Source organism: Furipterus horrens, unplaced genomic scaffold (genome assembly GCF_987537825.1).
Source record: "Furipterus horrens unplaced genomic scaffold, mFurHor1.1.pri manual_scaffold_6, whole genome shotgun sequence".
NCBI classification, from domain to species: Eukaryota; Metazoa; Chordata; class Mammalia; order Chiroptera; family Furipteridae; genus Furipterus; species Furipterus horrens.
In genome coordinates this window covers 4,452,177-4,477,426 of record NW_028327176.1, presented here as the reverse complement: position 1 = coordinate 4,477,426, position 25,250 = coordinate 4,452,177, and the positions used below count along the sequence as shown (strand labels likewise).

General features: G+C 43.0%; 1 protein-coding gene across 1 annotated transcript in view; it reads left to right on the top strand.

Annotated features, from left to right (window-relative positions):
- Positions 1-302: 302 nt before the first annotated feature.
- The window catches only part of ROCK2 (Rho associated coiled-coil containing protein kinase 2), a 109,741-nt gene continuing 84,793 nt past the window's right edge, over positions 303-25,250 (top strand). Inside the window, exon 1 of the mRNA XM_090280914.1 lies at positions 303-894. Coding sequence (XP_090137040.1) covers positions 754-894 — 141 coding nt within the window. The 5' untranslated portion in view covers positions 303-753. The remainder of the gene's footprint in view (positions 895-25,250) is intronic.

Below are 25,250 nucleotides of genomic sequence, written 5' to 3'. Positions count from 1 at the left end.
GCGGCGACCGCGCACCCGACCGTTTACCCTCTGAGAACTCAGAAGGGGGAGGAGGCGGGGGAAGGAGGGAGGCTCGAAATGTACCAGCGCGCGGCGAAGCAGACAGGAGGAAACAGAAAAAAAAAGGAGGAAAAGGGGCGAGGGAAGGCGGGGGCGAGGCGCGCAGGGGGGCCGCGCGGGGGCGCGCACGGGGCGGGGCGGGGCTCACGGGGCCGCGCGCGGGGCGGGGCGGGGCTCGCGGGGGCGCGCCGGCGGCCGCGGCCGAGGGGCTTGTGGGTAGCGGCTGCGCGCGGCGGAGACGGCGCGGCGCGGGAGTGTGTGAGGGCAGCGCGCCTGCGGGAGCGGAGCGGCCGGCGGAGACCATGGGAGCGGGCTGGCGGCGGCCGTAGCTGTCTGCGCCTGGGCCTCAGCCTCCCGAGCCCCGCAGGGCGGGGCGGTCCGGGCCCCACGGCGGCGGCGCCGCTCCCGCGCTCGGAGTCCTGAGGGAGCGAGCTCACGGCGGACGAGCGGACCCGGCGGCGCGAATCTGACTGAGGGGCGGGGACGCCGCCGCCTGCCCCTGGCCTCTCGGGCCGGGCCGGCCCCTTGGACAGCCCCAGGCCCCGCACCGGCGCTGCGCCCCGCAGCCGGAGCCAGAGGCGGGCGGTGGGCCCGGGCGGAACCCCGCCCGGAGCTGGCGGCTCGGGGGCGGCGCTAGGCCCCGAGGCGTCCGGGCCGGAGCGCGGGGAGCGGGAGTGCGGGCCCGGCGGCGGCATGAGCCGGCCCCCGCCGACGGGGAAAATGCCCGGCGCCCCCGAGGACGAGCCGGGGGACGCGGCGGGCGCGAGCCGCCAGAGGAAGCTGGAGGCGCTGATCCGGGACCCTCGCTCGCCCATCAACGTGGAGAGCTTGCTGGTAGGTGGCCGGCGCCCCGAGCCCTCCCCGCGGGGGCTCCGACCCCCAGCCTCCGCCTCGGCCCGCCGCTCCGTGCCCACCCGCGCGTGGGGGAGGTCTCGCCCCACCCCGCCCCGCTTCCGGCACCCCGGCCCGCGTCGGCGACCGAGGTCCCGGCGTGGAGCGCCACCTCTGATCGCCCCCGGGGCCGGTGTCAAACCCGGCTGCCCCTTCCTGGGAGCCCGGGGAGGAGACACCCCTTTTCCCCTCCCCGGCTGCCCTCTGGGCTTGGGGGAGCAGGGCGGAGGCGTTGCCGTCCCTCGTGCCCTCCGAGCAGCCGGGTAGAGAGGGTGTCTTGCTGCGAGGGGTCCCCGCGCGGAGCGCGCCCCGACCCGGCTGCGTGCCCCGAGCCTGAGGTTTGCCCGCTCTCCGCCGTGCGTGCACGGTCACGGTGGCAGCTCGGGGCGCTGTAATTTCCGTCCACGAAACGTCCCGCGACGACGGCGCCGGGCCGGGGGAGCAGCCGGAGTTCGGGCGCGGAATGCGCGCTGGGAGCAGCGTGCGGGCCGCGGCGGGGCTCGCGGGGAGGGAGGACCGCGTTCCGCCACCGGCGCGCGCCGCGGGGCATCTGCGCGGGTCTGTGTCCGCCCCGACGGGCGGTCGGGGGGCGGGCGGCGGGGACGCGCGGACGGGGCAAGGGGGTGTGGATCTGTCCCCGGGGGGCGGGGGGGCGAAGCAGACGCTCCGGATGTCAGTGAACCCCGGAGGGCTGAGTCCGGGGCGGGACGGGGGCGATCGTGGGCTTTTCTTATTTCTTATAAACTGTCAGAGCTGTTCAGCCCGCTCCGTGCTGGGAGAAGCCCGGGCACCGTGCGCCGGGGAGGGCCGTGCCGCCTCCTCTGCAGCCACGGCTGCCGTCTGCGGTCCCCGGACGCGCCGGCCGAGTGACCCAGGGCTGCGGGGCCGCGGGCGGCGCGTTCTTGCCCGACGTCCCCGCGCTGCGGGGCCGCCCCGCTTGCCGCGGGCGCCTGGGAGGGTTCGCGCGGGTGGGGCCGGTGGCGCGGAGAGCGCCGCTCTGCTGGGCCGGGCAGGGCTCCGGGCTCCCCCCCCCCCGCCCCGCCCCGGCGTTTTCACGGTGGCATTTTGCTACCAAGTCTTTGACCTCCGGCCAGAAAGTTCAGTTAAAAATAGTACAGCTGACCTCAAGTGCTCATCAGCTTCATATTCAGTCCCAGGTCGCGATTTTTAGACTTTCACCGCTTGGGTCGTGGCTGATGTTCATCATAATTATTAGGATTACTTCTGAGCTTGAACCTCAGCTGTTTGTGTGTGTAATATACATTCTGTTTTTTTCCTTTAAACTTTAATTTATTGATTTTAGAGAGAGACAGAAACATCGATTTGTTGTTCCACTTTATGGTTTCTTCAATGTGCCCTGGCCAGGGATCAAACCTTGGCACGTGGGACGATGCTCTAAGCAACTGAGCCACCTGGCCAGAGCCTTACATTCTATTAAAGTGCCTTCTGAGTTATTAAAATGAAGGCTGCTTTCAAAAATGAAACATTGTACCTGCTCAGTAAACAGTTCAGCCCATTCATTTGTTGACCAGTAATCAATGTGTAGTCAACACACTTTCCACTTTTGTTAAGGTGACATATTACTGGCATGACCGTTGACATCAGACTTTGTCGTTGTTTTTAGTTGTTTACACAGAGGTTGGAGTAAAAGTAGGTTTACAGTGATTTGTATGGAAAATAATATAATAAATAAATAATAATGCAGGAATAAACTGCCTACTTTTGCCCCACCCTGTATATAGTGTCGTCACATAAGAGATAACCACTGTTTAAATTAACACTTTGGTATAAATATATGTCTGAAAAAATTACAGTATTAAAAAAATACCAAATCACACTAAAATGTGCTTTGTCATTTTTTATACTTAGCAAATAGTAGGAACTACTTTGTAGTCAAATTGACCAGTCTTCTCATTGTAGAGTGATTCCTGGTTTAGATGTCATGCCTAGGACGTTTTCCATGACCGAGATTATGATATCATATACCTGAATTTTCTTTTAGTACTATAATGGTTTTACTTATTTTTAAAGCATTTTTATTAATTGAGAGAGAGAGAAACGTGGGTTTGTTGTTCCACTGATTGACGCAGTCATTGGTTGATAGTTGTCTGCGCTCTGACCGCGATCAAACCCACAACCTTGGTGTGTCGGAACCGTGCGCTAACCAACTGGCCTACCTGGCCAGGGCTTATAATGGTTTTATTTTTTTATTTTTTAAAAACATTTTATTTATTTATTTTTAGAGAGTGGGGAAGGGAGGGAGAAAGCGAGGGAGAGAAACATCACTATGTGGTTGCCTCTCACACACCCCCAACTGGGGACCTGGTGTGCAACCTAGTCATGTGTCCTGACTGGGAATCGAACCAGCGACACTGGGCTCGCAGGCCGATGCTCAATCCACTGAGCCACACCAGCCAGGGCTTGGTTTTATTTTTAATGTTATTTTTATGCCATTTTGGAATTCTGATGGAAAGTATGAAGCAGGAGTACAAAAATTTTATCAGAAGATTTGATTAAGTATTAAGAGTTTCCAAAACATTAATTGGGAGCCTCTCTTTACAGCTCTGTATTCCTGTCCTGAAACTTCCTATTTGGATAGTGGTGCTTGAGGGGAAAGGGTAATGATTATGGGTTTGGTCTCCATTTGGGCCTTCTGAGTTTTTTCATGGAAATGTCACTCTATAACTATACTTAAAATGCTCTTCTGTGTTGCCATTAAAAAAATATATGAGCTGTCAGCGATAAGTTTTACTGGTGAAGAGAATGTGCAGTGACTCAGAGCAAGTTTATTATAGCTTTTGGGAAAAAACACAGTAACATTTTCTGCTGTTATCTTTCATGAAGTTTAATATTTAAATTGATATGAAATGATGGTGGCATTTGAGATTCTACTAAAACTATCTCTTCGTTTATCCTTGATTGGAGTCATTCTCTCTGTACATTTTTTTTTCTCTCTTTAAAGTATGATTAAATTATGCAGTTGTCGCAAATGACCCTCACGCATCTTTTGGAAAACATTTGAGTCACGTGGTTAGCATTTCTCTTCATGCATGTGTTTGTGTGACAAAAAGAAATATTGAGATTCGTTTTGGTTCGTCATTGGTATTTGGGGAATGTTTCTAAGTCCAAGAATGATTATGTAGTTTATTGGTTCGTTTTGGTAAGGCATGGGTTGCTTGCTCAGATACCTAAAGTGCATTTCAGTTTTTTTTGTTATAGTCAATTGAGCACTTAGCATTCACTGTCTAATTTCCTTTATTATTTTAAAGTGATTATGGACTTGGAACTGACTTCTAATGATTTATTATTGGGGTTGTTTTTTATGTCATAGAAATGAATAGCAGAGCCTCCTTCAGCAGTGCTTTATTTGGACAGAAGCAGAGCAGAGCATGGTTGGCTTTATCTTAATTACCTGCCTGATTGTGATGAGGAATCTTAATATAGGAAGAGTTGTCTTCTTATGTACATACTTCTTGGATTTTTAGTTTATTTAATTGGCTGAATACAGGCTGTTTTGCGAGGTGGGTCTTTTTTGTCTTCCTGTTGTTGTGTTCTGTAAATATTTGTTGAATGAACCATTCTTTTTGAAGTACAAGGAGTCACCTGTAGAAATATATCCCTGCTTGAAGAGACATTGAAGTACTTTCCAAGTGAACATTTTGATCTATGTTCCTGACACTTATTTCTTACCTGTCTGTAGGAAGGAAGATAAGCAAACACATGTATTTGCAGACAGGGTAGGTTTGGGTGGTAGAATAAATTGGAGGTCAAGCAGGAAAAACTAATTGCAGTTTGGGTATTTTCTGGGTTCTGCTGAAACAGTTTGTCTTGGAAAGGATTTAAGCTAATTTTACCCAGTATTTTAGGTGAAGTTCAGACACCTCGTGTGGGGCACTGAGCAGCGTTATCATTTGTCATGTGTCATCTGCTCCCCTACCTCTAACGTTTCTCCTGGTTAAACACTCAGTTCCTTCTTACATACCTCAATAATGCCGGTGTTGAAAAGGCACTTTGTGAATAAGGGCCGATGAAATGGTGTGTTCACAGGAAAATGTTTTTTTTTTTTTTATCATCACCGGAGGACATGCTTATCAATTTTAGAGAGAGGGAAGGGGAAGGAGAAAGGGAGAGAGACATCAGTCAGTTGCCTTTCCCTGTGCCCCAAGCAGGGGCTGACCCTGGTACCCAGGCACCTACCCTGGGCCGGGAACCTACCCAAGACCTTCAGGTCTGCAGCACAGCACCAGCCAGCTGAACCACATGGGCCAGGGCGCAGGGTGAAATTCTTTAAAGTGGTACATTGGCCGTTATTAATAATAAGGCAATATTTGTAAACAAAAGTAAAACCAAAACCGAAGGGCGTGAGAGGTTTGGATCAGAAACCAAGAGTGTTACTACAAGTCACTATGAATGACTGTTATGAAAAGTTTTTCAGATGTTACCAAATATACTGATTGCTAGCAGGGTGGGGAAAAAGATTCACAGTGGTGAGTTTTTGAAACAGTTTATTCTTGTATTGTTATTTATTAATTATTGTATTATTAATATGATATGACTGTAAACCTCCTTTTGCCTATCCCTGTTTATTGTATGTAATAATCTCTTCTCTTTCTAATAAACCCAAATGCTTCATTTTTCTTGTTCCCTTTGCATCTTATTTAAAACAGTTATATTAAGGAAATTTAGAGTTAGGATAGTTTTTCTTTTACATCTGCTAACGGTGTTTAGTAGCAGACAGAAGAGAGCGATACATAATATCTTGCCTACAGTAATTCCTTGATAATTGTTATTTTAAGTATATTTTATTAATTATGTTGTTACAATTGTCCCAGTTTTTTCCCCTTTGCCCCACCCCTTCCACCCAGTACCCCTATTCCCTCCAGCAATCCCCTGCCCTTAGTTAATGTCCATGGGTTTTTGGCTTCACCCTTTCCTACACTATTCTTAACATCCCCTGTCTATTTTATACCAGCCAATTATGCTTCTTAGTCCCTGCACCATTTCCCCATTTCTCCCCCTCCCCACTCCCAGCTGATAACCTTTCAAATGACCCCCTTACCTATGATTTTGTTCCTATTCTGGTTTGCTCAGTTTGTTTTAGTTTTAATTTTTTAGATTCAGTTGTTGATAATTGTGAGTTTGTTGTCATTTTAATGTTCATAGTTTTGACCTTTTCTTAAATAAGTCCCTTTGACATTTCATGTAATAATGGCTTGGTGATGATGAACTCCTTTAGCTTTACCTTGTCTGGGAAGCACTTTATCTGCCCTTGCATTCTAAATGATAGCTTTGCTGGACAGAGTAATTTTGGTTGTAGGTCCTTGTTTTTCATCACCTTGAATACTTCTTGCCAGTCCCTTCCTGCCTGCAAAGTTTCTTTTGAGAAATCAGCTGACAGTCTTATGAGCACCCCTTTGTAGGTGACTCTCTGCTTTTCTCTTGCTGCTTTTAAGAGTCTCTCTTTATCTTGAACCTTTGACATTTTAATTATGATGTGTCTTGGTGTGGTCCTCCTTGGATCCAACTTGTTTGGGACTCTCTGTGCTTCCTGGACTTGTATGTTTATTTCCTTCACCAAATCTGGGAAGTTTGTTTTTATTACTTTTTCAAATAAGTTTTCGATTTGTTCTCTTCCTCTTCTCCTTCTGGCACCCCTATGATTCGGATGTTGGTATGTTAACAGTTGTCCCAGAGGTTCCTAAGCCTGTCTTCATTTTTTTCAATTCTTTTTTCTTTTTTCTGTTCCAGGTTAATGTTTATTTCTTCCTTATTTTCCAAATTGTTGATTTGAATCTGGCTTCCTTCCCATCACTGTTGGTTCCCTTTGTATTTTTCTTTATTTTACTTTGTATAACCTTCCCTCCTTCCTTTATTTTGTGGCCGTACTCAATAATTTCTCAGAGCATCCTGATCACCAGTGTTTTGAACTCTTCATCTGATAGGTTGGCTATTTCCGTTTCATTTAGTTCTCTTTCTGGGGTTTTGATCTGTTTTTTCATCTGGGCCATATTTCTTTGCCTCCTCCATTAGGCAGCCTCCCTGTGTTTGTTTCTGTGTATTGCATAGAGTTGCTTTGACTCTCTGCCTTGCTAGTGTGGCCTAATGTAGTAGGTGTCCTGTAGGGTCCAATGGCACAGCCTCCCCTATCACCCAAGCTGGGTACTCAAGGTGCGCCCTTCATGTGGGCTGAGTACACCCTCCTCTTGTAGTTGAGCCTTGGTTGCTGTTGGCAGGTCAACGGGAGGGATTTACCCAGGCCAGCTGGCTGCAAGGACTGGCTGTGACCACTGACCACCAACCTCCGCCCTCCGTGGAGGATCAGCTGTGCAGGGGCAGGGTGGTCGTGCTTGGACGTGGTCTGTAGCTGTCCACTGGCTTGCTGGCCCTGAGGTTTCCCAGGTGGTGCAGGCCAAGGTCACCCCCAACCTGTGTTTTGCCCGGGGCACCCTGCCTGAGCTGTAAAGCAATCTGAGATGGCTGCCACCTGTGCTGGGCTTGGAGCTGCCCAGGTGAAGCCACGCCGTGAATCTAGGCTGGCTGCTGCCAGTGCCAGGCCTGGGGCTCATTGAGGCCGGCTGTTGCCTGTTCGAGAGGATTTAGGAAGCTGTGCAGCAGGAGCCAAGACCAGCCACTCATATAGAAAAGCAGCTTGGGTGGGCCCGTAAGTTGGGTGGGGCCGGGTCTCTGGGATCTCCTAGGCGGGTGAAACAGTGTCAGCCAGGTTGATGGAGTCTCAGCTACGGCACCAGCTTGCTGGCTCTGTCGGGGGAGGATTTAGAAAAGAGATAATGGCCTCTGCTGGCCTTGATGCCAGGCACTTCAGTTCCTCCCTGTAAACCACTGGGGCCTTTCAAGCTGCTGCCCCGGTGCTGGAGCTCCGAGGGAGTGAGTCTGAGCAGGTGAGTCGTGTGCGGGTGCTTTGAGAGGAACTGCCTGGGGCTCCAGCAGTTTCTTCCCCCGACTGAATCCCTGCTGGTTTTTGTAGCCAGAGTTGTGGGGACTCATCTTCCTGGCCCTTGGACCCTGGGCTGGGGGCTGGTGTGGGGCTGGGACTCCTCGCTCCTGAGATCTCCTTCCTGAATTTTATCCGCCACTCGTGAGTGGGGGACCAGCCCGTTCCACGTCTGCGCCCCTCCTGTCTGTCTGTCTGTCTGTCTGGATGGAAGTGGTTTCTGTAATTCCGTAGTTGTCAGACTTCAACTAGATTTCTGACGGTTCTGGCTGATGGTGGTTCTGTATTTTAGAGGCGAGCCATGTCTGCCTCTCCAACATCTTGACCGAATCTCCTTCATAATTGTTGGTTGAATAAATAAATGTAGCCCGTGGATGTAGTACAGTTGACAAGGCATGTTTCACTCTTATTTGTGCTTCCAATTAACTCTGAAATAAAAGTTGAGTATTTGAGAGTAGTCAGCAGGGGTTTTAATACAGGTATCATTGTTTACTCGCTTTGCTAGTTCTTTTTACTGAGGTGTAATATATGTACTATAAAGTCTACCCATTGTGAGTGATGGACTGATGTTCAGTAACTAGAGAGTTGTGCGACAGTCATCACAACCCACTTTCATTAATCCCCCGAAATTCAGTCAGTCCTCGGTCCCAGCCCCAGCTGACCACAGATCTGTTTTCTGTCTCTAAATTTTTCTTTTCTGGAAATTCTGTACAAGTGACTCACACCATACAAAGTTATTTGCTCTGGCTTCTTTCACCTAGCACAGTTTTTTGAGGTTCATCTATGTTGGATCCTATATCAATATTTTGATTTTAACTGCTGAGCAATATCCCATTGTATAGATATACCACATTTTGTTTATGAATTCACCGTATGTGTGGACATGTTTTCCTCTCTCTCGACTAGATATCAGGGAGTGGGACTGCGGGGTCATGTGGTCAGCTGACACTGACTTTTAAGAAACTGGCAAACTGCGCTGTTTTATGAGGCTTCCAGTTTCTCCACACCCCGAGGGAACCCTGTTGTCTGTCTTTGTGGTTGTACTCATTGTGGTGTATCTTACTAAAGACCAATGATGCCGAGTACTATTTCATGTGCGTGTGAATTTTGCTTGTTCTTTGAATTTACTCATGTAGCATGAATGTGGTCTAGTAGTAGGAGTTTCATTTTGTGTACCACAGGCCAGTTCTGATGTTTAGAAAAATAGAATACAAATAAATACAGATGGGACTCCGTTGTAGGTGGAATTATCCTCCTGGCAGGAGTCTCCACTTGAAAGGCCTAATTAATATGAAGCCTCCTTCTGCGCCCCAAACCTTGCTCTATACTTTCTGCTTCCAAGTAATGAGTGAGCCTCGCTTAGCTGTGTAGACCCTGAAAATGGCAGTCTTTCCCAGTTGGGTTGTTTCTGAGCTACAGAGAAGTTGGGGTACCTCTGACTTCAGTGGATGTCCTTTGAGTGTTCCTCCATTCCCGTCTCATCCTGCCTTCCTGAGCACGTGGAGTGAGTGGGCTCCTGAACTTATCCCCGTCGTCCTGACCCAGCACTTGCCTTGATATTTTCCTGTTGTACGTAAAGATCAGGAAACAATTGTTAGTGTTAATTTTTTAACTTGGTTCCTATGAGGGTGGGTTCCAGAGGGTGTTTTAAACACTATGGACTACGGCTGGCTTTTGGCTTATACTTTGAGTACCCATCTGAAGTTCACCTCCAGATACAGGTGTTGCCTCCTCTTGTTCGTTGTTGGCATTGGATACTGATTTTTGGGATTACATTCCGTGTAAAGTTTTGGAATTTAACCAAATGTAAAAGTGCCTGCTTTATTTGTGCGTTGTGTATCAGATATGACCTTATTGTTTTGCCTTGTATTTCAGTATGATTCTTTTTTAAAACTAAAAAAAGTTTTTTTCTTGGCTTTAAAAAATTTTTGTTTGTTCTATTACAGTTGTCCCAGTTTTTCCTCCTCTGACTGTCACCCTGCCCCCCGCTGCTCCCACAGTCCGTCCCTACTCCTTTGTCCGTGTCCATGGGTCATTCATACATGTTCTTTGACTACACCCTACCCCTTCTTTCCACCACTCCCCCCACCTTCCTTTCCTCTGGCAGCTGTCAGTCTGTTCCCTGTTTTCATGTCTGTTCTGTTTGCTCGTTGGTTTGTTTTTTCATTAGATTTTTCTTATGTGACATCATATGGTACTTGTCTTTCACGGAGTGGCTTATTTCACTTAGCATAATAGTGTCCAGTTCCATCCATGCTGTCACAAAAGGTAGGAATTCCTTCTTTCTTTCTGCTGCGCAGTATTCCATTGTGTAAATGTACCACAGTTTTTAATCCACTCATCCACTGATGGGCACTTAGGCTGTTTCCAGCACCTGGCTGTTGTAAATAACGCTGTTATGAACATCGGGGTGTATTAAGGGCTTTTGAATTGGTGCTTCAGTATTCTCAGGGTGTACTCCCAGCAGTGGAATTGCTATCGAAAGCATGTTCATTGCAATTGAAGTTTTCCCTTTAGTTTTAGATGATTGTAATTTATTGAGTTTTTATTAAAGATAATCACATGGGATATTCGGGCAATGAGGGAAATTTTAAGAGATAATTTCTTTACAATTTAAGATGTCTGTATTAAAGAAGAATTAAAAACATTTTTTGTTGTAATAATATTTATTTTTCTAAAAGGAAAGTGCATTAAAGCAGTTGTCATGAACTTTGAGGCCTGCAAGATTTAGTGAAATGTGTTTTTGTATGTGAAACCCTTAAAGAAATATTTAAAGTATTACATGTCTAAATATTAGGAAGATTTTGAAGATGTTTCAGCATTTTGGAATAACATTACTATAGAGTTAGCTTTGTGGTCCTTTTGGACTTTGATACATTTGAATATACGTGGCCATAGTTTATTGTGTTACATAGTGAATTATGTTCAAGTTGAAGTTGAATGGTTAAAAATGGTGTTGTGTTATGGTTGACTAATTTGCCTCTGTTGAAAGAGTCAGGATTTAAAAATTTTTTCTTAGTAAATCGTTAGATTTTATCAGGTGCTAACAGGTCATACAGTCAGAATCTATGGAAATTAGTAAAGATTTGAGGAAAAGATACAAAAATTACAATATTCTTCCAAGGAAAGGAGATACCAGGTCAGAAACTCGGAAAAGAGATAATGCAAAATATAAAGTTAGTGTTAATAATATTGCAGTTATTCTAAATTTAGAAACATTTATTTCAATATTCAGAGTTGCCTTTAAATATCTAAAACAGGAACTTTGAATTTTGGCTTCTCAATGATTATATTTCTCAAAATAGAATCACAAATTAATGTGCAAATCAGGTAATAATGAACTTTTCTCTGAACTTCAGGTGCATGCTGTGATCCTATATTGCATTCAATAGAAAGCAATTTTTTTGTCTTAAATTCAAAAAAAGTAATCTTAAAAGAGCTTTAATCTAATAAACGCATTAAAAAAAAGTTCCCTACTGGATTGAAATAAAAAGAATCCTCTGTGTGTGTGTGAGTGCGTGTATCTGGAGTTTAAAATTTTAGCTTAATACCGATATAGTTTACACACTGTCTCTTTTTAAGTTATGATTTTTGTAATCTGTATCTTCCCAATTCCCTCATTTAGGTAGTGATTTCCAAACCCTAGTATACATAGGTTTCAACTGGAGTTCTGCAGAAATACTCCAGACTGGCTTTCACCATAGGCATTCTAATGTAATTGCTGTGTGGGACGACCTGGGGATCAGGAATTTTAAAAGTTCCATGGTGATCCTCAAGGGCAGGAAAATGTGGGAACCACTGAGCTGAGGGGTGCAATATTGTAATTCAAAGATGGCAGAGGGGCTTATTGGGTCCCAAATGTATCTGAGAAAAGGTGAACACCTAGGTGTTTTTTTTTTCCTTCCTTTATTTTCGTGGCTCACTGAGGCTTGGATGAAGCCAGAAAGTCAGAATTATCTGATGGAAGCCAGAATCACAACTAGGATGCTTGATGGAAATGGTGTCAGATCTTCTGATTTAGATGGTCTGTGGGGGCCTGGAATTTGCATTTAAACAAGCATCTCAGGTGATTCTGATGCAGGTAATCTACAGGTCAAAGGTAGAGAAACAGAGTAGGTGTTGTTTCTTGTACCGACAGATTGAGAAAACCTAAAACAAATACTAGTTGAGATCTCTTTGGCACACAGAATTGTGTGTGTGGAAGAGGCTGGCATATGGAGAGCCGCGAGACTTTCTGAAATACCAAGGGTCATTACATTTTCTGTCTTCTTTTAGAGCTCCATAGGAATCAGACCAAGGCTCTTTCTTATTTTCGAAGGAAATTTAATTTGCCAAGCTTTTCTGAAGGGAGAGAATCAGACAAGATACACAAAATAGAAACGAAGAAGCTTTTTATTGTGATTAAATATAATGTAGAGATGTTATTACATCTTATCCTTTTGTGAGAAATATAGTCTACAGTGAGTTATTGGCCTAGAAATACATAATTTTGAAGTTTTGTATTTAATAAGGGGTTATGGGAAAAATAGTGACTGTTTAATCATTGACAGTTGATTTAATTTAGAAATGTATTGTCTTTCAGAGCATAGCAACTACAGCAGGATTGTATATGTATATTTGTTATTACCTGCATTAAAAAAATGATTAAATTATTCAAAAATTATTTTGTAGTCTCTTCAAAAACAAGCAAAAAAAACAAAAAAGTAAAATATTTAAAACCCCTATAGTAAGCTGTTTTGAAATATTCTTTTCTTTCAGTCCAGGGCTAGAATTTTGTTTTCAAAACAGTCTTTAAGTTATTGTCTACATTAAGGAGTCATCTTATTAACATGTTACTGTTTAAACTTTTTAACATGCACCTTCTTTGCAATTATCATTTCTTTTCACATCATGTAAAATTAGGAGATAATCAGACCTGGCCGGTGGCTCAGTTTGTTGGTGCATCATTCTGTAACCCAAGGGTTGTGGGTTTGATTCCCTCTGCTGGGCATGTGCAGGAGACAATCAATCAATGTTTCTCTCTGTCACTCCCTTCCCCTCTCTAAAAGCAGTGAAAAAAATGCTTTGGGTGAGACAGACAGACAATAGATAAGATATCCATATTTCTCATCTAAAGTATTTGTATATCAGATTTCCTGCTGTTTGGCCATTTTAATCTTGTTTTTTAAGGGCTGTATACATATTTCAGAAATTTGAAAATTAAAATTTACATTTATTGATTCTTATAATAGTTATAGCAGTTGTAATTTTTGTCTCTTTTTAGTATTTGAAATACCAACTCACTTTTTGTAGATTTTATTTTATCTTGTGGCTAATAAAATTGCATATACTTGTGGCCAAGGCACAATTAATTAATATTTCTTACATATAGGAACAGCATCATTAAAGCCTTAAAGATTTGTGACAGTGTATCTATTTAAATATATCCATCCTTTCAAAATTTTTACTGACTAGGAAAGTAATTACGAATGTGAAACATTTGAAACTGGTGCCCCTTCTTTCTTGACGTAGTAAACGTCTGCACTTACCTTGAGAAGCCTGTTACATGTCCTGACATTTCACTGGAAGAGCTTTTCTGATTTAGAGACATCTTACAGTCTGGTGATTAGAACCCCTGTTCCATGTCACCTCGGTATACACGATGCACCAGCATTTCTAAATATCTGACAAAAACTTTGATACTTCATGATTTGTTATGGCACATCCAGGCTAAAAATTCTAAAACATTATGTCTGACTGTAGCTTAAAAGGAATATATAATTCATGATTGCAATATTTAAAATTAGAGTATGAATATGTTTTGTTAATGTTATATTTAGGCTAAAGAAAATTTAGTCACAAAAGAAAGATGACACTATAGAAGAATGAGAAAACTCACTGAAAGAAATTTGTTGGTAGTTCTAAAGAACAATTTCTTCTGCAACCTTGTATTTTTGTAAAAAGGGAGAAGCTGAAATGTTACAAATTGAAGGCATTGCTGAAAACAGATTTGTTTCCCATATTTGAGACATTGACATAATAGGAGAACAATGGATGATGCAAATAAAACTAAATTTGGAACTAATAAAAGGAAACTCTAGTACAAAATTGGCTTATGAAATTGAAATTTCCTTTAGAGGAAAATTATAACGTAAAACACTGAATAAATTTTTAAGAAGTTAATTACTGATTTTTTTTTTGGAGGTAGTTGGGAAGAGGAGACTTGTAAGTCAGAATGGCCCTGGCCAGGTTGCTTAGTTTGTTAGATCATTGCCCCTGTATGACAAGGTTCTATCCCCTGTCAGAGCACGACAACAGCCAACCAATGAATGCATCAATCTGTGGAACAGCAAAAATCGGTGTTTCTTTGTCTGTCTGTCTCTCCCCCTTTCTCTCTCTAAAAGCAATGGGGGAAAAAAATAGTCAAAATGGATCCTGTTTAACCTGCATTAATTAATATGAAAATATAAGTTAATTTTTTTAAAAGAATTTTTTGGGTCTAGGGTACTAAAGATAGATAAAAATGAAGGGAAATGACTTGATTATTTTCAAGTGTATTTTTATAAGAGAGGCAGAGTAGTATAATGGATAGGACACTGGCTTTGAAGTTAGAAGACCTAAGACTGGTATTAATTAGGTGTTTTATTATCTTCTTGACTGCAAGTGATATTTTATAAGACTATATCTATCTGCCTCAACATGTGGATTTAAGTCCAGTGAGAAACTAACTATATGTGCTAGTGTTCTGTAAACTGCACAGAACTTCAGCTTTTTTACCCACTGGAGAACTGTTTGTAAAACGGCGTATGTTGTATGTGCCTGAAAGCGTCTATGAAAAGGTGTCTGCGCATACAGAATCAGTTTCCTGGTATCAACCTGTGGTCACCCCGTCCCCACCGCCCGGAGCGGTAGCACATTGCTGGGCACATGCTAGGTTCTCTAAAGTATAAAATAATTGGCATTTGTATTTTTAAATTCACTGAGGGTAATTAGTTGTATTGGGTAAGTATTTGTTTATATTCATCTTCTAGATTATTCTGTTACATTCCAGATGTCACTTTTTCCCAGCTAAAGTTTTATTTTATTTTTTTGAGTAGTTACGATTTTGAACTATCAAAAACAGACTGGTGTTTGTGTGTAATATAAAATTTAAGCAATCCTGATATATAAATATAAGGAAAGGTCATGATAGAAATTTTAAATCTTTGCACTGTTCACTTGCGAAAATGTTAATAATGCTTCATGTAAAGTTTGAAGGAGCATTTGGATTGTACCAACAATTCTTATCTGTGGCTGAATTAAGCAACTTTCATCCTACATTCAGTAAGAAACGTCAGTTTTGGAACAGCTATGAAGAATAGTTAGGAATATGCAAACTGCATATGTTATGCAGTTTTACCTCTGATACAGATTTTGCTCCTTAGGCATACCAGTATAATTACAATATATCATGTAGAAAAAAATATGTAAGTAGTATAATAGTATACAGTATGATCATTTTACATTGCTGGCCATTGTAGTAGTCAGTAACTGTTCTGTTTTCTTGGATCGTGTAATTTCAAAGCTGATTTTAAAGTTTAGGGTTTGGTAACGGAGTTGGGTCTTATGTCTACTGCTAGCCATTTAATAACCTCATGGGATTAGAATGTGTGCTTTGATAGGCTAGGAAACTGGGTTTGTACCCAGGCATAATTAAGATGAACATGGGGAGAAGCCTATTGGGAGCCACCATTACGGTGATAAATTATATATTTTCCCTGTCATGGCATATATGAATTAGGAAATGAATTTTATCTACTGCTTTAAAAAAACATTTCAGTGGTTTTTCTTAGAATAGAAACTTCAACACGGACTTTCTCTCTTGTGGTTTGTCAAGGCTTAGGTGCCTGTCTCTCTTGTCTCTTTCAATAAAAGGAGCAGGGAGAGGTTTTGGAAGGTGCTTAGTATCAGGAGAGAATATCAGGGCACAGTCTTGGTGGGCTTTATGGCTTGCAGATGAGGGATTTGGGGGTAGAGGAGGCTTCTTCAGAGATGTTAAAGTGAGCAGGACCAGGGATAGAGGCAGACATTCCCTTACTGGTAATTGAATAGACCATGTGTTTTTATATTCTTTGTCTCCACCTGGAATGATCCCTCTCTTCTTCCCTGGCAGCTTACAAAAAATAAACAAAGCAAATATCATTTTTTTTGAATTACAAAAGTAATATATGCTATTTTTTAAAAATTAAAAATTACAGAAGTGTATATAACATAAAAGTTCTCTTAGCTCTGTCCCGCTGATCTCAGTATTCAGAGACAGCCGCTCTGTAACATGCTGTGCATCACGCATTCCCTTTTTCTGTGTGTCAACAGCATAGTGGCACATCCGTTTCCATTGCATATAGAAGAACACACTAATACTCGTAGGATTTTTTAAATACCACAATGCAACTACACCATATCTATTGTTTTGTACTTGCTTTTTAAATTTCTTTTTGGAGGTTGTCCAGTCAGAATTTATAATTCGTCTAATTGTCGTTAAGGGCTGTGGAGTGTACCATTACCTGGGTTTCCCACGATTTATTTTACTATAACAATATTGACAGACATTCAGGTTGTTTTCTTCTGTTACAAATATTGCTGCAGCAAACATCATTGTAAATATTTTTGTGTGAATATTTTTGTAGATTTCTAGAAATGGAATTGTTAAAGTGTGTGCAAATTTAAAATTCCATAATCTCAGTTTGCCTTTTTAAAAGACTGTAGCAACTTGAACTCTCCTAATAGCTTTTTACGTTATTTGCTAATCTGTTAGGTGGAAAAAAGCCCCTATATCCCTTTGTTTTTATGTATGTTTTAATATTTGATTACTAATGAGATTGACACCTGTTATTAATCATTCCTGGGTTTCAATTCTCCTTTAAGGTCAACCTTAAATTTATCTTCTCTTTGAAGTCTTCTCTAATTTCTATTTCTCTCAATCCTAGGCAGTGACTTTCTTCCTCTTCTTTGCTCACATACCACTTCATGTCTCTTATAAGCAATTCTTTTTTCATTTAAAGATTTTTTTTTTTATTTTTAGAGAGTGGGGGAGGGAGAAGGAGAGGGAAAGCAACATTTTTCGGTTACCTCCTGCAGGCACCCTGATGGAGAACCGAACTGGTGACCCTTCGCTCTGCGGGCCATGCAAAGCCACACCAGTCAGGGCTCTTATAAGCAGTTATAATCACATTGTGTTATAATTTGTATACTAGATTAGGTGGTCCTCTAGGGATGTGAATGTGTATTCACTTTTTTTTTAACGTTTCTATCATAGTTTATTAGCAATATGGGGACTAAAACCTCTTAGTTTTTAGGATAATGGGGTATTTTAAATATACTTTCTTTTTCTTTCTGTTTTATTGAGGTATATAACGGACATACAGCATTGTATCATCGGCAGCCGTCCGTCTCGAGAGACGATGGTGTAGCTTCCTAAGTGTCTATCTGCACCGCCGAGAATGGCTATGCAGTCCGACTCGGGAGTGACACGGTATCTGTCTCCTCCCGTGTTGAATTGACATCTTGCGATGACGCTGGAGTGTCCTCTCCAGTGGAGCTGAAGCTACAGAGCCTGGGCAGGGTGATATGGAGGGTCTGCTGTTGCCCATGCAGCAGACCCCCCCTCTCTTCGCAGCTGAAGGGCCCAAGGGAAAGACGGAGTCAATACAGCTTGGCTTCAGGTGCGCCGCAGGAGTTGCCGGTGTTGACTACAACGTCAAACCGCCTTAGGGACTCCGGCTCCGGATTTTCTGTCAGGGTTTACTCCCTTAGCCTTTCCCCTGAAGAGGTATGCCGCAAGGCAGCGGAGGTTTTTTGGAGTCAGAGTTTTCCTTCTCTGATGTACCCTGACTGGAAGTTTAGGCTATACAGCAATGACTTGATTTATATATATAGTCTTCCCTCACTTATCGCAGGTATTACGTTCTAGACCCCCCCACAATAGGAGAAAACCCGCGAAGTAGGAACCTTACATTTATTTTAGTATTTATATATTTTTTAAGGCTGTATAAACCCTTCCCACACACTTATAAACCACTCTCAGTGCCTTATTTACCTTTTCTACACTTTTATAAACACTACCTATGTTCTTAAACATATTCTACCCTCTTAAACCTACGTAACTTTAACAACATATGTATACTGTACCGCAAAATCCTGTGATACAGTGAAAAATCCGCGATAATTAATTAAATATAATATTTTTTAAAAATCCCGCGATACAGTGAGGCCGCGATAAGTGACCCGCGATATAGGGGGGACCGCCGTGCTGTAAAATGATTCCACAACGAGTTGAGTGAATCTCCATCATCGCACGTGGGTCTGCGGTCGTCCTCTCTGTGTCTCTCACCGGCCTCTAGCACAGAACCCGTCGCCCCTAGTGTGGGCTTAGGAAGCTCCGTCAGCTGCCCAGTCTGATTCCCAGCTGCGCGTCTGCATGTGCGGTTTGTCGCCGCCTCCTTTTTGGGGGAGGGGAGAGTTGGCTCTTACTGGTACTAGTTCTAGTTCAACTCTTTCCTTTTACAAATGAATCAAGTCTAAAGGAGGAATGTCTTGTGTGGTTATGAGATTTTAAAAATTTCTTTATCACACCCTACTAGGTGTTGTGAAATATAAAAAAGCTTCAAACTGTGGTCACTTACAGTCAAGCACAAACATTGATTTCTACAATTTGAGAGAGAGGGTGAGCCTTTCTTAGTTCCTACAGGCCAGACGTGCCAGATGAGGCCTGAGCATGGGAGCTTTACGCCAGTACAATTCATCCAGACTTCATTTGGCTCCTTCTGAAGAGGTGTGTCTTCTCGCTCACTAGGAATACTTTTCTGATTGCAGTTATCCAGGCCCTGGCTGACTCCTGAAGGGCTGATGTCTTTTCCAAGAACTTCTGAAATCTCTCCAGTGGCCACCTTCCCATAAAGTGACCGTGCCACATCTCATTTCACTGCTGCCTTTCCTGCCCCGAATAGAAGCCCTTCCCCCCACCTCATCTCACTCCCTTCCCTGCCTGCTCTTCCCCCCTCCTCAGAAACTGCGCCCCTGTTCTAAGGCTAACATCATCACTTGCATCTTCACATTCCCTATGGAATGTTACTCTATCTCTGCTTAAATAGCACCTGTCTTTCTCCTGAGGGAAAGCCCTCTCTAAACGGAACTCGAACCCTCTTTTACTCTCTACACATCTCAGTGTAGGAAAGGGTAGGAGAGGGTGTCCTTCTCTGCACATGGTGCCCATTAAACCTTCCTGTTAAAATCCCTCTTGAGTCTCATGTAGTTGAGCATACATCTCTCGCTCATGGAAGGCATAGGCTTCTGGGTCACAGTGTCTCTTTCCACTCAAGCTTGTGCCACCCACCATTCCAGGGGACTTCACTGTTTATGTGAACAGAGCACCCAGGACCCTGACTTCATAGTTTCCTCATCTCTAGCGGTCTTTATCTTCACTTAATTCATTTTACTCTGGAAAGCTACTCTAGACATCGCCATTTCGTGAAATCAGCTTTACCTTTGAGATCATTAATTTACACATTCTGCTCCTGACACTGTTCTTTTCTCCTTGTCCTAAATCTGTTCGTTGACGCTTCTGAGATCTGCAGGTCTCTGAGCTCTCTCCAGCAAATGCTTTCTGTGTAAGCAGGCACGACTCACTGCCCGTCACTTCTTACCTCCTGCTAGGCTTCTCGGTTTCCATGCCCTGCTGAATTTCTGTCATATGCATCTGGCAAAACCCAGGTTCGGATGAGCTTGTCTCTGTGGCCTGCATACAAGGTGTTGGTTGGGCCCTGATGGCGAGAAGCCACACAACTACCAGATCAGCGGTACTTCGAATGCATGGCCTGCAGTTCCTGCCGGAGCTGTCAGGGCTACAGAGCAATTCTCGCGTTTTCCTCTGGGACTATTTTAATACATATTTTTTTCTTTCTTTAAACTTAAGAAACAAAGTATTCTCCACAGATGGTTTTTCTACTTGCCATCAAAGGCGATCCCTTAGATTTCCTGCTGCCTGACTCACCAGTTTATCTCCTCTGTGCCGTTTGTTCTTCCTTTTCCTTCTGTTCCCGTGGGTGGCACGTCCTCATTTCTGTCTCAGGCTGATTCTCCAGATGTGCTTTGTCTCTTTGCCTTTAATCTGTCCCTTAATTCTGATCCTTTTTCATTTTGCTGAGTTTGTTCAAATGTCTCACCTAAAACAAAGCAAATGAGCAAATCACCCCCAGAATGAAATCTTAATTCTTCCTGGCTTCTGCCCCTGCCCTTAGACTTACGAGCCTCATACTTGACTCCTTAATACACTAGGACCTGTCCTCTTCCATCCCTCAGTACAGCTGCTTACATCCAGATTGCACTGACTTCCTTGCTGGTGAAACTGTCACTTTATTAAATGTTCAGAGGTATTTGACACTTCTCAATTTGCTGTCTTGTCTTGGCTTCTGTGACAGTACTTGGAGCATCTCTAACTCTCCTCAGGCCCCTTTGCTGCCTCCTCTTCCTCTGATAAATGGGAACTTTCCTTACTTATTATTTTAACCCATTCTTTATCTTCTTCTTATGCTTGTATCTATTTCTAGGGCTTTGTCACTTGCATGTTGATGACTTCCATCTTTCATTTGAAAGTTTGTCTCTGAGCTTCCAGCTCACACACCAGCTACCTACTAGGCATGCCTCCTGGATGTATCACAGGTACCGCTAGATCAGCTTCCCTGCAGCTATGTTCTTTCCTCCCATGCTCTCACATGCCCTTCGTTTTCTGTGATCTTAGACCCATGATTGTTGCCACTGTCCAGTTAGCTTGGGTCAAGCAAGAAATCTGGGTATTTTGTCATCCTTGACCTTATATTCAGTCAGTCACCAGATCCTAAAAATAATTCACTTCTTTTCTGTTTTTACTGCTACTTTTCTACTTCAGGTGACCATCATGTTTTTTCTAGATTGTTATGGTATTGTTTTCTCTGGTGTCCTTCCTTCCAATTTGTCTAGCCTTCTGTTCATTTTCTACTCTGAAGTCAAACTGCGTATTATAAGATGCATGTCTAATCATGTTATTCCCGAACTTAACGTACTTAAATGACTAATTTCCCATTCACTTGAGGAAAAGTTAAAAATGCTAATTATTTCTTACAAGGTTGTTAATAGTCTGACTTCTGACTTCCCCAGCCCTATCTATAGTCACTGACTCCTCTTTACTCCCAATTAAAAAAAATTATCTATTTATTTTAGAGAGAGGGGAAGGGAGGGAGGAAGAGAAGGAGAGAAACATCAGTGGGAAAGAGAAACATCTATTGGTTGCTTCTTTCATGCACCCCAATCAGGGACTGAGCCTGCAGCCCAGGCGTGTGCCCTGACCAGGAATCAAACCAGCCGGATAATACCCAGCCAACTGAGCCACGCCAGTCAGGGTTCCTCCCAAATTCTACCCATTTTCAACAAGTTCATTTGAAGCTGCTAACTTCCCAAATATTACTGATATGCAGTATGCCTCGCTGTACGTAGTTTGATTTGAATTCAGATTCTGAAGGAAGAAGACACATAAACAGTTGATCCTTGAACGACACGGTTTAGAACAACTTTGATTAGAACTGCAGGGGTCCATTTATGTGGATTAAAAAATATATATTGAAGTATTTTCCTGAAGATTTTCTTAATTATATTTTCTTTTCTGTTAGCTTACTTTATTGTAAGAATAAAGCATATAACATGTAGAAAAATATGTGTTAATCAACTTTTTATGCTATTGGTAAGGCCTTTTGGTCAACAGTAGGCTATTAAATTTTGGGGCAGTCAAAAGCTTTTTGTGGATTTGGGGGGTTAGTGCCCCTTACTCCCCCCACCAACATTGGTCAAGGGCCGATTGTATTTACAGTGATAACTTTTCAGAAACTGACCTACTTACGCATTTAATTATGATGGACAGTTGGTTTATAGAAATCAAAGGAGGGTTTCCTTAGAGGAGTGTTCCAAGTAGAGGTTGCTAACGTGAAATCATGCTTCTTGTGAGGGTCTCTGTTGTGAGGAGTGTGTACGAGTATGAAGCGTGGATAATGGGGCCCGGGCCGGTGTTTCAGCTGGCTGGCACGGCACCCAGAGCTCCGGAAGGCGGGGCTCAGTTCTGGGCAGGGCTCAGACGCGCCTCGGTGGCAGGCTCAGTTCCTGTTCAGGGCACGGACGGGGGGCAACAGACCGGTGTCTCTCTCACCTCGATGTTTCTCCTTCTGGCGCTTTCCCTCTCTCTTCTTCCCTCTCCCCCTCTTTCTCTAAGGTCAGTGAACATATCCTTGGGTGAATATTTTAAAAATATGGTTAATGGAAAATGGTAATATAAATAAATAAATGCTGGGCCTAAAATGTCCTTTAAACTATATAAAAAATAGATATTTTATATGAGTTCTTAATGTTAAGTACTTGAAACTTACCATATTGAGTAGAGGTTTTTTAATGATATTATTAAAGTTATTGTTGATAGCAATAGCATTAGTAAGATGTGTAGATCTTACCAAATGCTAGACATGGTTCATTTGCTAGATTTCTATTTTATTTTTTCAATAGCATCAAAATGACATGCTCTTTAAAAATAACTGTCTTTAGAAATATTTGTAAATTCAAATATGGTTTTAAACATTTCTAAGAAAAATAACCCCCTTCTAGGTAGATCAGAGTTCGTTGCCCAGCTTTTGCAAACATAATGAAAAATTAGCTGTTCGTCTTTAAAGTCAGAAAGTCTTAAGTAGCGTGTATCTGTTAGCAGAATCTCAACAGTTCTTTCAGTAAAGGTTTTACTTATTCTGTAGTTAAAAGATCTAGGTTTTTGGTATTTTTTTTTTTTTTTAGATTTAGTATCTTACTGAGCATTTCTGCGTGTTGTCTCATTTGCTAGAACAATCTGTTTAACATGCAGGGCAGAAGTTACTATTCATATCTTCCTGAATGAGGAGGAAGCAGATTAGCAGAGGTTAAGTAATTTGTTCAAAGAAATGCAGCTAATGAATGGCAGAATTGGAAAAGAATCTGTCTTTAGAGTTCTAAGATAGTGTTCTTTGCTTGTTGTTATGCTTATTTCCTAAAGTAAAACTTTAAGCTCTGTATAAGAAATTGATAGCTGTTAGTTTTGGGAAACCTGGATGGATATCTTAGAAAGGTAATTAATATCAAGTGTTTTAACATTAAAAGGATTTCAGATATGAGAATATGGGCATTTTAAAAATAAGTGATTATTTTAACTTATTCTAAAATTCCCCTTAGGTTCAGGTTGATCTCCAAAAGAGAGTAGTGTTTTTTGTTAGTTAGTTTGTTTTTTTAATGTCTGCAGTGAAGAGAGTATTTAAGCTGTGTGGTCTGCACTTACTGGAGGTCCTCAGTATGATTGACAATTCAATGATCTAATGATCACTTTTTATGTCTTTTAAGGCTTTTTGTGGAATTTTTGAATATGGATATGTGTGGAGTTCTGCACATTAATACACCTTAATATAATGAAGCACCTCTCACCCGCCCGTTGCCCTTTCCCTTGTCCCGCTGGCGGTGAGCGGCGTCAGCCCCCCAGTACCGCAAAGGCTCGTTACAGGGGGAGCTGCGGGCGCGCCTTCTCGCGGCCCGGCCTGCTGTCAGGTGGCTGGGTCCCCGCGGTGGCTGAGTTCAGCATTTAAGTGAAAGTATCTTCACACCTTTTCTTACAGATTTGGCCGTGATACAAATGAAAATGGTAATGATGTCTTTTAAAATAAAGGAAATGATGGGAACGTCTGTCTTTTATGTTTGAGTAGCAGCATTAGGGAGAAGCTGAGATGATGATGATGATAAAGAAATTACAGTATCTTTAAACCCTCTGGTGTTAGTGTATGTCGTTCACCCACCATGTGACTAAGCTAGGTAGGAGATGGGACGGGCAGTGCAGGGAAGGGGAAAGGCCCTGAGCACAGCTGCAGTGTCCCGGAATGATGCCCTTCGCAGTTTTTGAAAACTTTCTACCACCTGTAAGACAATGTCTGAGACGTAACCCAGATACTTTTAAGAAGTTGGAGTTTATTTAGGAAGATACAGCTTACTGTCCAGTGGAAAGTTGAGTGACGAATTGAAGAGCAGTAAATTCAATAACATAAACTAGTGCCTTGCCAGTTGTATGTGCTGTGGCGCGAGCACCTTGCCTTCCCGTTTGCGCAGCAGACAGTGAGAGCATCATGAGTTGGGAAAAGGAGCGGCCACGGGCCTTTGGAAATAGGAGAAAAGCATTAGGAAGGAAGAGAGGCTTGGTGTGCTGGTGATGATGGTAAAGACGACAGTGATAACAGCAGCAGCAAGCACGTGCCTCCTGTCTCTGCCAGCTTCATGTGTATTAAGTCGTTTGGTTCTTCCTGCAGCGTATGAAATAGGCACTGTTGTTTTCTCGATCCTGCAGATAAGGAGACTGAGGGAAGGGGGGTTGAATAACTGGTTTAAGGTCACACCGCTTCTGAGAGGCAGCGCTGGGATTCTGCAGTGTGGCTTCAGATTCTTTGGTCGGGCCACTCTGCGTCTCACACAGTGGGGCTGCGCCAGGCGGAGGAGCGGGGAGGGTGTCTTCCTGTGCCCTGCTCAGCAGTGTGTGGCCTGCGCAGGCCTTTGGGAGGTGAGCTCTTACCCGGGCCGCAGGCTTCTGTCCTGCGTCGTCGTGGTCAAAGTCTGTCTTCCAAGGTAATGCGTGTGTTCAGTAAGGAAAACTGAAAAACCCACGTAGCAGGGGTTTTTTGGGGGGGGGGGGGGATAAATAAAAGAGAATATATTTTAACTTTTTTGAATGGAGTTTTTTATTACTAATGTCATTTTCATCATATTGTGTTACTATGTTTGAATAAAACTCTCAATTGGGAACAAATGTGTAACTGGCTGTTTTGCATTTAAAAATAGTAGGTACTGTGTAATTATTTAAAAAATTAAAAATGTAAAGAAAGGATCATTGAAAGTTTTAAAAATTAGTGACATTGGATTAAAACAAATCAAAAGACACAGCCATACCCTTGTATATGTGTACAAGTGTAAAATTCTATAAAACCACCAAAAAGAGTGCTCTTTATATAGACGATTAAAAAATATTAGTAGTATGTATTATAGAGGTATTGTTGCATAACAGTCAACATATAGTGAAATACTTAACTGTTTGGAATGTAAACATGGAATTGTTCCATCGTATATAGAATCTTAAATTTAGTAGTATCATGCTCTATAATTAAAACACATAAACTGCTTTAACCAGGAAACCTCCCTACATTTATTATGACCATTTTAGGAATAATACTTCCTCGCCCTGGCTGGTGTGGTTCAGCGGATTGGGTGCTGGCCTGCGAACCGAAAGGTCACCAGTTCAGTTCTTCGTCAGGGCACG